This window comes from Pipistrellus kuhlii, unplaced genomic scaffold (assembly GCF_014108245.1).
Source record: "Pipistrellus kuhlii isolate mPipKuh1 unplaced genomic scaffold, mPipKuh1.p scaffold_m20_p_25, whole genome shotgun sequence".
Taxonomy (NCBI): Eukaryota; Metazoa; Chordata; class Mammalia; order Chiroptera; family Vespertilionidae; genus Pipistrellus; species Pipistrellus kuhlii.
The window spans coordinates 297,121-309,180 of NW_023425524.1; the positions used below are offsets into that span (position 1 = coordinate 297,121).

The 12,060-nt window shown below is 55.3% G+C and overlaps 2 protein-coding genes across 4 annotated transcripts in view; both read left to right on the forward strand.

Annotated features, from left to right (window-relative positions):
* The window catches only part of SLC35F3 (solute carrier family 35 member F3), a 38,102-nt gene extending 33,984 nt beyond the window's left edge, over nucleotides 1–4,118 (forward strand). The window contains exons 6-8 of one of the 3 annotated variants that reach the window (XM_036453399.2): nucleotides 680–872; nucleotides 1,923–2,012; nucleotides 3,641–4,117. In XM_036453399.2, the coding sequence (XP_036309292.1) occupies nucleotides 680–872; nucleotides 1,923–2,012; nucleotides 3,641–3,873 (516 nt within the window). In that variant the 3' untranslated portion in view covers nucleotides 3,874–4,117. Of the gene's footprint in view, nucleotides 1–679; nucleotides 873–1,922; nucleotides 2,013–3,640 lie in introns of all 3 variants that reach the window. The other 2 variants (XM_036453398.2, XM_036453400.2) reach the window with 2 other exon arrangements.
* Nucleotides 4,119–6,140: 2,022 nt separating this feature from the next.
* LOC118727614 (cytochrome c oxidase assembly factor 6 homolog) lies at nucleotides 6,141–11,889 on the forward strand. Its single transcript, XM_036453403.2, has 3 exons — nucleotides 6,141–6,279; nucleotides 7,555–7,706; nucleotides 11,584–11,889. The coding sequence occupies exons 2-3, from the start codon at nucleotides 7,563–7,565 to the stop codon at nucleotides 11,674–11,676; spliced, it is 237 nt and encodes a 78-aa protein (XP_036309296.1). The 5' UTR covers nucleotides 6,141–6,279; nucleotides 7,555–7,562; the 3' UTR covers nucleotides 11,677–11,889.
* Nucleotides 11,890–12,060: the final 171 nt, after the last annotated feature.

The following is a 12,060-nucleotide window of genomic DNA, read 5'->3' on the forward strand; positions in this document are numbered from 1 at the left end:
GCGAGGACTGGGGAAGGTCATTAAAAATTTTTTTTAAATACATTTTTATTGATTTCAGAGAGGAAGGGAGAGGGAGTGAGAGAGAAAAACATCCACTATGAGAATCATGGATCGGCTGTCTCCCACATGCCCCACACTGGGCATGGAGCCCACAGCCCTGGCCTGTGCCCTGACAAACTCCCCGTGATGTCACTGGGTCTGTGATGTCACTGGGTCTGTGATGTCACTGGATCAGCGATGTCACTGGGTTTGCGATGTCACTGGATCAGTTATGTCACTGGATCAGCAATGTCATAGGTTAGTGATGTCACTGGATCAGTTATGTCACTGGATCAGCGATGTCACTGGGTTTGCGATGTCACTGGATCAGTTATGTCACTGGATCAGCGATGTCATGGGTTTGTGATGTCACTGGATCAGTTATGTCACTGGATCAGCAATGTTCCTGGGTTTGTGATGTCACTGGGTTTGTGATGTCACTGGGTTAGTGATGTCACTGGGTCTGCGATGTCACTGGATCAGTGATGTCCCTGGATGTGTGATGTGGGCAGTGAGCGCCAGTCTGGCCGCCCTCCCCGCAGGCCTGGCGGGGGGACGCTGTCCGGCGGCTCAGTCCCGCGGTCCAGCCCGGCCCGAGCCGAGCCCCCCAGCCAGACCTGCAGCCTCCCGCCCCCCGCAGGTCCTCTTCAAGCTCCTCCTGGGCAGCGCGAAGTTCGGGGAAGCCGCCTTATTCCTGTCCGTCCTGGGCGTGTTTAACCTGCTCTTCGTCTCCTGCGTCCCCGTCGTCCTCTACTTCACCCGCATCGAGTACTGGAGCCCCTTCTCCACCATCCCCTGGGGCAGCCTCTGCGGCTTCTCCGTCCTCCTGCTGAGTGAGTGCTCCCTGCCGGCCCCCGTCTGCCCGCCCGCGGTGACCGGGAAAACACCGCGTCTGTATAACCAACATCACATTCCTGCCTCCTTACTTCTTAAAAGATATATTCTTATTGATTTCAGCGGGGAAGGGAGAGGGAGAGAGAGAGAAACATTGACGATGAGAGAGAATCATGGACCGGCTGCCTCCTGCACGCCCCCCCCTGGGGACGGAGCCCACAGCCCGGGCCTGTGCCCCGAGCGGGAATCAAACTGTGACCTCCTGGTTCCTAGGTCAATGCTCAGCCACTGAGCCACGCAGGCTGGACGCTGGTAACATTTATTGAACACCAATAAGTGTCAGCGTTCAATAAACAGCAGCACCTGTTCTCATTATGTAACGATGACATCAAGTAACGATGACATTCTCATTACGAATGTCATCGTTACCTGATAAAAGGCTGGTCTGCATTGGGACAGAAATGCAACCAAGAGATGCCTCATCGTTTCCATCTGAAAATGCAGACCCCAGCACGGCCAGCGTGACTCAACCTAGGAACCACGAGGCCAGGCTTCGATTCCCGGTCAGGCACAAGCCCGGGTTGTGGGCTCCATCCCCATGTTGGGGCCGTGCAGGAGGCAGCCGGTCCATGATTCTCATCATTGACGTTTCTCTCCCTCCCCCTCCCCCTTCCTCTCTGGAATCAATGTAAACGTATTTAAGAATCAAACATAAACGTGCAGACCCCAGCACCCCGTCACACAGTCTGCCCAGGTCCCTGCCAGCCAGGAGGGGAAGGAAGGGTGAGCAGGCCCATCCGCCTCTCCGACGCCTTCTCATGGTCACCGTCCCCAAATTTCTCTTCCTTCTTCAGGGTCAGAGAGGAGCTGAGTCCTCAGGAAAATCGTCCTTAATCCCCACATCCCAGAGCCCCCCGAAAACCTCCCCCTCCCCTCCCCGAGTTCTCGGGGTCAGGGCCAAGGGCAGCGATCCGGGGAGCTGGGGTCAGACAGAGCCATGGAGGCCGGCCAGGGCCGGGCACGTGTAACCGCTTCCTACTCTGTTCCAGCGTTCAACGTCGTGCTAAATTTCGGAATCGCCGTCACCTATCCCACCCTGATGTCCCTCGGAATCGTCCTCAGCGTTCCTGTGAATGCAGGTGAGCCTCCGCTGGGTCGTAAACAGACACACGTCTGCACATGCGTCCACACGCTTCCACACACACAGCCCCTTGGAGCCTGCCTCCTGACCCCTCGCTGGCTTGTCTCTTCCGTCACGCTGGGAGGGACCAAGCACGTATATCGATTATCTGCACCAGTTCTGTTCCAGTTTGATCTTCAAGACGTAGAGATGTACCGAAACCGGGGTGGCTCAGTGGATAGAGCGTCGCCCTGCGGACTGAAAGGTCCCGGGTTCGATTCCGGTCAAGGGCATGTACCTGGGTTGCGAGCACATCCCCAGTAGGGGGTGTGCAGGAGGCAGCTGATCGATGATTCTCTCTCATCGATGTTTCTAACTCTCTGTTCCTCTCTGTAAAAAAAAAAAATCAATAAAATATATTTTTAAAAACAAAAACATAGAGATGTGCATACATGATGGATGAAGTGATGCTCTCAAATTCCAAGAATAAAGCATGTCGTTGTAGAGACCACGGAAAGTACCAAAAATATAGAGGAACCATCACGTGGTCATTGCCCGGACACCCACAGGCAAGCTCTGGTTTATACAGGATGGAGCCTGTGGTTGCGAGCAGGTCAAACACAGTTTATTCTTGGGTTATTATTTAGTAATTATTATATTCTTTTTTTTCATTTTCTTGTCAGGGAGAGGGATAGAGAAAGAGAAAAACAACAATGATGAGAGAGAATCATGGATCGGCTGCCTCCCGCACGCCCTCTTCTGGGGATCGAGCCCAAAACCCGGGCATGTGCCCTGACCGGGAATCGAACCCGTGACTTCCTGGTTCATGAGCTGACTCTTAACCCCTGAGCCACACTGGCCGGGCAATCGTTGTATTATTTTTTACATATGAACAGCGGTCAACCTATGTGTGCCCGCCCCCTGCCTATTCGCCTAACAAATCCGTGTCTGAACCTCGCGGGAGGGAGTGAGGGGTGAAGTGCCTGCGGCAGCCCCTGCCACCGGGAACAGAACCAAAGGACGGACGGTTCTGCCTTAGCCGGTGTGGCTCAGTGGATAGAGCGTCGGCTCATGGACTGAAGGGTCCCGGGGTCGATTCCGGTCAAGGGCACAAACAAGCCCAGTTGTGGGCTCGATCAACCAGTGTGGGGCGTGCAGGAGGCAGCCGACCCATGATTCTCTCTCATCATGGGTGCTTCTCTCTCACTCCCTCTCCCTTCATCTCTGGAATCAATATATATATATATATAGTTTTAATATATTTCATTGATTTTTTTACAGAGAGGAAGAGAGAGGGACAGAGAGCTAGAAACATCAATGAGAGAGAATCATTGATCAGCTGCCTCCTGCTCACCCCCTACTGGGGATGTGCCCACCACCAAGGTACTTGACCGGAATCGAACCCGGGACCTTTCAGTCCAGAGGCCGACGCTCTATCCACTGAGCCAAACCGGTTTCGGCTAAAAATATATATATATTTTTTAAAAAGAATCTTCCTTTTTTTAAAAAATAATTTTTAGCTGAAACCTTTGAGAAGACGGCCCGCCCCCCTGTGAGGACCCAGCCCCTGTGCCCTTGCCCCCCCTCGGGCCTGGCTCCCCGCTGAGTAACCCCGTTCTCCGCCCTTCCCCCCCGCCCCCTCCGCAGTGGTCGACCACTACACCACCAACATCGTCTTCAACGGGGTCCGGGTCATCGCCATCGTCATCATCGGCCTGGGCTTCCTCCTGCTGCTGCTGCCAGAGGAGTGGGACGTCTGGCTGGTCAAGCTGCTCACCCGCCTCAAGGTCAGGAAGAAGGAGGAGCCGGCGGAGGGCGGCGGGGACCTGGGCTCCGGCCCCCAGAACAGGAGGAGGGCCCGGCCCTCCTTCGCCCGCTGACCGGCCGGCCGGCCTCCAGGACACGCCGGGGGGCGACGCTCGCGTGAAGGAAGGATCCGGAGCCGCCTCCCTCGGCGGGCGGGCAGGCGTGCACATACGTGTACAGTCCGGGTCACCGGGGTGAGTCCCACGGACGGTATAGTCATGGGCATGTCCGATGCGCTTGCTCTCGTCCACATCAGACCTTCCTCGTACGGTACCCGCCGCCTCCACACACACGAGAGAAGACCCCCAGCTCGTTCTCAATGAATGGAGAGCGTGCGGGAACCATCGGGGGGGCGGGCCACATGTTCTGGATCTTCTCGACCGAAAACCCCATTGCACACTGTGATTCCTTCCCGGCGGCGGTGGCAGCGGGAGGTCATCCTTTGTCTCATGCCAGAGCCGGACTCTTTATTTCTCAAGCGATCGCAAGGAACCAAAGGATAGCTGTGAGTGAGTTCGGGTGGACAGGCGGAGAGGAAGAGGGGACACGCAGAAGGAGAACGGACATTGTAAGCCATCTCTAGGACCAGCCCGGTGGGCGGTGGGGGGGAGGGGGGAGCAGGTGGAGGAGGTCATGGGGGGCATCGTCCCACCCCGCCAGCTCTCTCTCTCTCTCTCTCTCCCTCGAGTGTCTGTCCAAGGTCCCACGGGAGACATTCCAGTGCCTTTTACAGAAACTTCATCTTGGCCTATGTGTGAAGCCAGGGACAATTCTCCGTCACTGGCTCCATCTTATCGTTCAGATGTACAAATCTTTAAAAAAGCAAACAAAAAAAAAAACACAATAAAACTACATATTACGGGTGTGTGTGTGTGTGTGTGTGTGTGTGTCCAGAAATGGCCAAGCTGACGGTGATGTGATGGAGCGTGTTCTCGGTGGGACCACGGAGGAGGGTCCTCTGAGTGACTGTGACGGAAGTATGACCTCCTGTACCCGTGCACCTTCTGCTGAGACGCGTCACGCCAGGCTGTTGACTTCCACCGCGTAGCTCTGCCAGGGAATTCTACCTGCGATGGATCTGCAGAAGAGGGACCAGGGGGGTTCAGAGTTTACTGTTTTTTGACGTTTACATTGTTACATACGAAAGGGAAAAGCTTATTTTGAAAACGCTGTCATAACCCTCCAAAGGTGCATAGGGGCACGGGGGCCCCGGGGACCAGAACTTTTTAGCCGATTATTATTTTTCTCCGTTTCCATGACCTGCGGGGCCCAACAGATGAATAAAGAGTTTAAAAAGAAGCGTGTGGTTGTCTTGATGGTGACGGGGTGATGTACCCAGCACCCCGGTTCCGACTTCCTTGTCGTCCTTAAAGCTTTCTCTCCCTGCCAGGCACCCAGACCCACCCGACTTGGGGAAGGAAAGACAATTCCGAGGAGTGAAAGGCAGGCAGGCCTCCAGAAGACAAGCCCTGAGCCCGTGACATCAAGGACACAGCGCTGGCCTGGCAGGCATGGCTCAGTGGTTGAGTGTCGACCTCTGAACCAGGAGATCAGGGTTCGATTCCTGGTCAGGGCACAGGCCTGGGTTGCCAGCTGGATCCCCAGGGTGGGGTGTGCAGGAAGCAGCCGATCTATGATTCTCTCTCATCATTGATGTTTCTCTCCCTCTCCCTTCCTCTCTGAAATCAATAAAAATATGTATATAAAAAAGAATGCATTTTTTATTTAAAAAAAAAATATTTTATTGATTTTTTTACAGAGAGGAAGAGAGAGGGAAAGAAACATCGATGAGAGAGAATCATCGATCAGCTGCCTCCTGCACACCCCACACTGGGGATGTGCCCGCAACCAAGGTCCATGCCTTTGACCGGAATCGAACCTGGGACCCTTCAGTCCGCAGGCTGACGCTCTATCCACTGAGCCACACTGGTTTTGGCAAGAAAATTAAAAAAAAAAATTTTTAATTTTTTAAAAATCTGGGAAGGGAGGAATCGAACGTGCGCAACTGGTGCTCGCTCGGCCCTGCCCTCCTCCCGCCGGTACCAGTTCCACGTGGTCGCCGGCCAGTGCCCACGCCTAAACCTTCCGGGTGGCGGAAGGCGAGACTGAGAGCTTCCGGTCCGGGAAAGGGGACTAGTGCGTCTCAGCCGGAACCTGCGAGGGGGCGGGGCGGGACCACACACGTGACCCAGGCCGGTGGGCGGAGCCAAAGGACCACCTTCTGGTCCCAGGCACCAGCCCCTCGCCCAGCATGGCGGAAGTCCCGCCCCAGGGGAGCGAGCGGAGCCGGAAGTCCCGCCTCCCGGCACGTCGACGGCGGCCGGCGAGGGTCATTGCGACGCCGGCGACCCCGCCGGGCGAGTTGCTGGCAGGTGGCGCCGAGGTCTCCGTGCCTGAGCCCAGCGCGCGGGGCGGCGTGACCCCTGCGGCGCCGGGACTCGGGGCGCGCGGCCCGTTCTGCCCTCGGAGCGGACGGAGAGGCAGGTTTGCTGCCGGCCGGCGGCGGGGGGCGGGGGCCGGGAGGACGCCGGCTCCCGCGAGCTGCGGTCCCTCGTGCGCACGGCGGGTGGATTTCGCCCCATTTGCAGGGAGAGTGGGTTGGTGCGAACCGCACCCGGGAGAGGGGGCGCCGCGGCCCCCGTGTTACCGACGGGGAAGCGGCTGGAGCCTGTGAGCGAGCGCCCCTCCGGGCCCGGGGCCCCCCAGGCCGCCGCCCGCGGTCGGCTGCTCAGGTGCCGGCTATGCGGGCTGATGGCTCCCAGCTGCGCCTCCGGCCGCCGCGCCCGCAGGCTCAGGGCTGGAGCGTTGACCTATGAACCTGGAGGTCAGGGTTCAATTCCCCATCGGGGCACGCGCTGGATCCCCAGGGTGGGGCGTGCAGGAGGCGGCCGATCCATGATTCTCTCTCATCATGGATACTTCTCTCTCTGACATCAGTAAAAAGTTTTTAAAAAATATAATTCATGGATTTTTACAGAGAGGAAGGGAGAGGGATGAGAGTTTGAAACATCGATGCGAGAGAATCATGACCTTGACCGGAATCGAACCTTAAGTCCGCAGGCCGACGCTCTATCCACTGAGCCACACTGGTTTCAGCAGTTAAGTTTTTTTTTTGTTTGTTTGTTTTTAATACATTTTATTGATATTTTACAGAGAGGAAGGGAGAGAGATAGAGAGCTAGAAACGTCGATGAGAGAGAAACATTGACCAGCTGCCTCCTGCACACCCCCTACTGGGGATGTGCCCGCAACCAACGTACATGTACATGCCCTTGACCGGAATCGAACCTGGGACCTTTCAGTCCGCAGACCCACGCTCTACCACTGAGCCACACCGGTTATGGCCAGCAGTGAAAAGTTTTTGTGTTTTTTTTTTAATTTTTTATTGATTTTTTACAGAGAGGAAGAAAGAGGAATAGAGAGAAACATCGATGAGAGAGAATCATCGATCAGCTGCCTCCTGCGCACCCCTTACTGGGGATGTGCCCGCAACCAAGGCACATGCCCTTGACCGGAGTCCAACCTGGGACCCTTCAGTCCGCAGGCCGACGCTCTATCCACTGAGCCACACCGGTTTCGGCCGTGAAAAGTTTTTGTGGTTTTTTTTTTTATTGATTTTTTTTAGAGAGGAAGAAAGGGGTTAAAGATTTAAAAAATAATAATAATAAAGACCTCGGCGTCGCTTAGAGAAGCCGGGCGGGTGGGGAGCGCCGAGCTGCTCGGCCTCGGCCCTGACGCCCGTGTCCTGGCCGGCAGGAGCCGGGATGGCGGCGCCCACCATGAAGGAGCGGCAGGCGTGCTGGGGCGCCCGGGACGAGTACTGGCGGTGCCTGGACGAGCACGAGGGGGACGCCGGCCCCTGCCGGACGCTGCGACGCTCCTTCGAGGCCAGCTGCCCGCAGCAGTGGGTGAGCCCCGCCCGCCCGCCCGCCCGCGGGCCGGCCCCTCCGCCGGGGGTGCACAGATTGGGGTGTCGGGGTGGGAGGGCGGGGGAACGTGCTGATTCGGATGGAGGTGCTGGCGTGGGCGTGTGGGGTCCCGAGGGAACCTTGTGGGGTCAGCCAGGCCGCTGGCTGGCATCAGGCCCCCCCCCCCCACGGAGGATCATGGAAGAACAACACGCACCCCGTGACTGTAGCCCCCCAGACCCAGCCCGCCACGTGGGTAGACTTCTCCGGGAACTGCCTGCGGGGCAAGAGGAGGCACAGCCACTGGCCCGGAGCCCCCTCACCGAGCACCCACGCCCAGGGGCCCACCCCAGACCACAGCATCCCAGACTAAGGCAACCAGACGTCCCGCGTCCCTCGGCGTTTTAAAAAAGTCCCGGGACACGGGACAGATTGTTAAAAATGGGGACTGTCCCGCCAAAAGCCTTATCCTAGACCCAGCAATCAACGGAGATGTGCCTGGGGCCGATTCTGCCCCCAGTGCCTCCCTGACGGGGCCGTGCCCTGCCGGCGGGTCCTTAGAATGGCAGGGGCTGTGGGAGGGGACCAACAGCGTTGAGCCCATCGGTGATCCTGTGTTAAGGGGGACGTGCCTTCTGTGAGTGCCCTCAGTGCTGTTGGGCCCGGCCGGTGTTGCTCAGTGGTGAGTGTCGACCTATGAACCGGGACAGTGGTCGGCAAACTGCTGCTCACGAGCCACATGCGGCTCTTTGGCCCCTGGAGTGTGGCTCTTCCACAGAACACCACGGCCTGGGCGAGTCCATGTGGAAGAAGTGGCGTTAGAAGAAGTTTAAGTTTAAAAATTGTGGCTCTCCGAAGAAATGTCAGTCGTCGTCCTGTTGCTATTTGGCTCTGCGGACTAATGAGTTTGCCGACCACTGAACCAGGAGGTCACGGTTAGGTGACCAACCGTGATTTTGGGCTCATGTCCAGGTTTGGGGGAGGTGGGAGGAGCATGCGGGAGGCAGCTGGTGGATGATTGTCGTCATTGATGTTTCTATCGCTCTCCCTGTTTCTGAAATCAATGAAAAACACCATGAAGTAATAAATGAGTGCTGCTGCCCTCGGCGGTGGCAGCTGACGCTCAGAGCGGCCTCTCTGCTTGTCCACAGCGTGTGCTGCCCCGTCTCCCGGTGGTGAGAGAGCAGGTGGCGCTAGAGTGGAGTGGCTTTAGGGTCTTCACGGCCTCACGCCCGATCATTGGAGAGGAGCTGGGGCTCGGAGGGGACCCCGGGGGTGATGGAGGTGCGGTCCTGCTGGGGCCAGGCTGGGCGTGAGCTCGGGGACAGAGGTTGCACTGGGGACCTCTTGGTCTGTAAACCAGCAGGACACACCCTCTCTGTGGACTTCTGTGAAGGTCCAGTGTCTGACGACACAGAAGCTGAACGCTGGTCTGGGGGGGCCTGCTGGCTGAGTAGGTAAGGATGGAGGCCCCCACAATGCACTCCTGGTTACTCCCCTGGTCTCAGCCTTCCTGACGCCGCCCTCTAATCCAGCTCCTCATGCTGTGGTGACCCCCAACCATAACGTTATTGCCGTTGCTGCTTCATAGCTGTAATGTTGCTACTGTTATGAGCCTTAATGCAAATATCTGTGTTTCCTGATGGACTTAGGCGACCCTGCTGGTGTGGGGCGACCCACAGGTTGAGAATTGCTGCTGTGGAGCCTAAGACCATCGGAGGTTGGGGGTCACCACAACATGAGGAGCTGTATTAAAGGGTCGCAGCATTAGAAGGTTGGGAACCACTGGCATTGGTTGGCAGACTGCGGCTCTCGGGCCACATGCGGCTCTTTGGCCCCTTGAATGTGGCTCTTCACAAAATACCACGTGTGGGCACACACGTACAGTGCAATCGAAACTTCGTGGCCCATGCGCAGAAGTTGGTTTCGGCTCTCAAAAGACATTTCAATCATCATGCTGTTGATATTTGGCTCTGTTGACTAATGCGTTTGCCAAGGTTGGCAAACTGCGGCTCTTTGGCCCCTGGAGGGTGGCTCTTCCACAAAACACCATGGCCTGGGCGAGTCTATGTTGAAGAAGTGGCGTTAGAAGTTTAAGTTTAAAAACTGTGGCTCTTTGAAGAAATGTCCATCGTTGTGCTGTTGAGATTTGGCTCTGTGGACGGATGAGTTTACCGACCGCTGCCTTCGAGGGATTCACTGATGGGCTCCTGGTTCGGAGTTTGGGCTGAGGTCACACCTGATTGCTGTCAGGCCCTGATGCCCTCACTGCCCACACGCCCGCTCCCCCCCACCCCGCCCGCCTGTGGTCCCTGAGCAGCAGGGCCTGGGGACGGGAGGGACCTGGTCCCTGGAGGCAGGAGTGATGTGGGTGAAGGGCAGGGTGCTGGGGGGCCACCCCATTTCCCCAGGAGATCCCTGACAGTCCAGCCATCATTTTCCACACCGGCTGCATGTCAGAATCCAGTGGAGTTTAAAAAACGAGGAGCTGTGCCCCAGCCTCAGCTGTGGCTGGAAAGAGAACCCAAACTTGTTTGGAAAGCGCTGGGGTCACAGGTGAGGCTGGTGGGGAGGGCGGCCTGGGCTCTTCCTCCCGCTGCCCTGCTTCAGGCGGCTGTGCTCTCCTCACACACGGGCTGGTGCCCCCGAGGCCTCGCCCCCCGCCTGCTCACAGCTCACAGGCCCCGAGTGCAGGCTTCCGCCTCACCGGGTCACCTGTCCTTTATCCTCCCACCCACCGCGACCACTGAGCCACACTGCCAACCCTGAGTCTGGTGTTGCTGAGTCCAGTTTGCTAGGATTTTGTGGAGGATTTTCTCGTCAAGGATCTCGGCCTGTCACTTCTTTTTTGGTCACATCTTTTCCTGGTTGGGGGTCAGCAATGCTGGCTTCCTGGAATGAGGGAGGGAGCATTCGTTCCTCTTCCGTGTTCTTTGAAGTCATTTAAGGAGAGGGATTAATTCTCTAAGTCACATGTGTCAAACACAAGGCCCGCCAGGCCTTGCAATGTGGCCCGCACCGCGCTGTCATCACTGCACTCCGCTGCGTTTCCATCACAATGGCAGTTTATGACTGTTCAGTAAACCATTCAGCCCGCGATTTAGGCTGGATTTTAGATTTTGGCCCCTTCTCTGATTGAGTTCGACACCCCTACTCTAAGTGTTTGCTGGGATTCACCTGGGAAGTGGTCTGGCCCCGGACCTTTGCTTGCTGGGAGTTTTTTGATTATGCTTTAATTTCATTACTAGTGAAGTCTGTTCAGTTTTTTTTTTTTCTTCCTGGTTCAGTCCTGGGAGGTTATAGACTTCAGGAAAATTGAATTTGTTGGCATCCTTAATGTTTTATATTTCTGTGGTGTCATTTGTAACTTCTCTCATTTATGAATTTATTTGGGGTCTCTTATTCTTGATGAGTTTGGCTAACGTTTTGTCAATTTTGTCTTTTCAAAGAACCAGCTCGAAGTTTCCTTGATCTTTTCTATGGGGGGTGTTCTTTTTCTAGTTCCTTTTTAGTTGTAAACTTGGTTTGTTTGGGATTTTTCTTATTTGAGGTGCATAGCTTAGAACTGCTGTTGCTGCAGCCATAAAATTTGCAAAGTTGTGTTTTCATTTGTCTCCTGGTAGTTTATTTCCTAATTGATTTTGATTGCTTATTCAAGGGCTCAGTAGGGTCTGTAATCCAAAAGGGTTGTGACTTATTGGTCTACATCCTTTTCCAAGACTTTTATGCATCCAATGTACTTTGAGATGTTCTAGAATATAACTGACTCAGGCCGCTTACACATTCTGTATTGACTATAAGCTGTTACATTTAATCTGTACTTTGTTTATCCAAGCTGCATAACCCGACCTTATTTCAGACCCCTTTTTCTCAACAGATAAAATATTTTGATAAAAGAAGAGACTACTTAAAATTTAAAGAAAAATTTGAAGCCGGACAGTTCCAGCCTTCAACCACCGCCAAGTCGTAGGCTGTTCCCGGCCTCTCCGAAAGGTAGACTCTTTTTCTGGACGTTTGCACACGCTCCACGGACTGCGGTGGCTCCAGGCACAGTAAACACCAGCCCCTCTGCCGTGTTAATGAAAACCATCAGGTAGCAGAGAACTGCCACAGTGGTATGAAACTGCTCAGCTTTAATTCAGTAAGAGCTCTAGTTTAAGAATTAAAGCCTGTTCTGAAAACACATGTGCCTGTTGTTTTGGTTAGAGCAGTGGTCAGCAAACTGCGGCTCACAAGCCACATGCGGCTCTTTGGCCCCTGGAGTTTTTAGCAAAGGCCATCTTAGAAATACCCTAATTAAGTTAATAAACTATGTTTAAAAAATTTGGGTCTCAAATTTTAATCATTGTACTGT

Excerpts from the sequence above, each read along its gene's own strand:
- LOC118727614 (XM_036453403.2), top strand. The coding sequence starts at position 7,563 with ATGGCGGCGCCCACCATGAAGGAGCGGCAGGCGTGCTGGGGCGCCCGG. Across the intron at positions 7,707-11,583 it reads CCAGCTGCCCGCAGCAGTGG|ATAAAATATTTTGATAAAAG; the intron begins GTGAGCCCCGCC and ends TTTTCTCAACAG.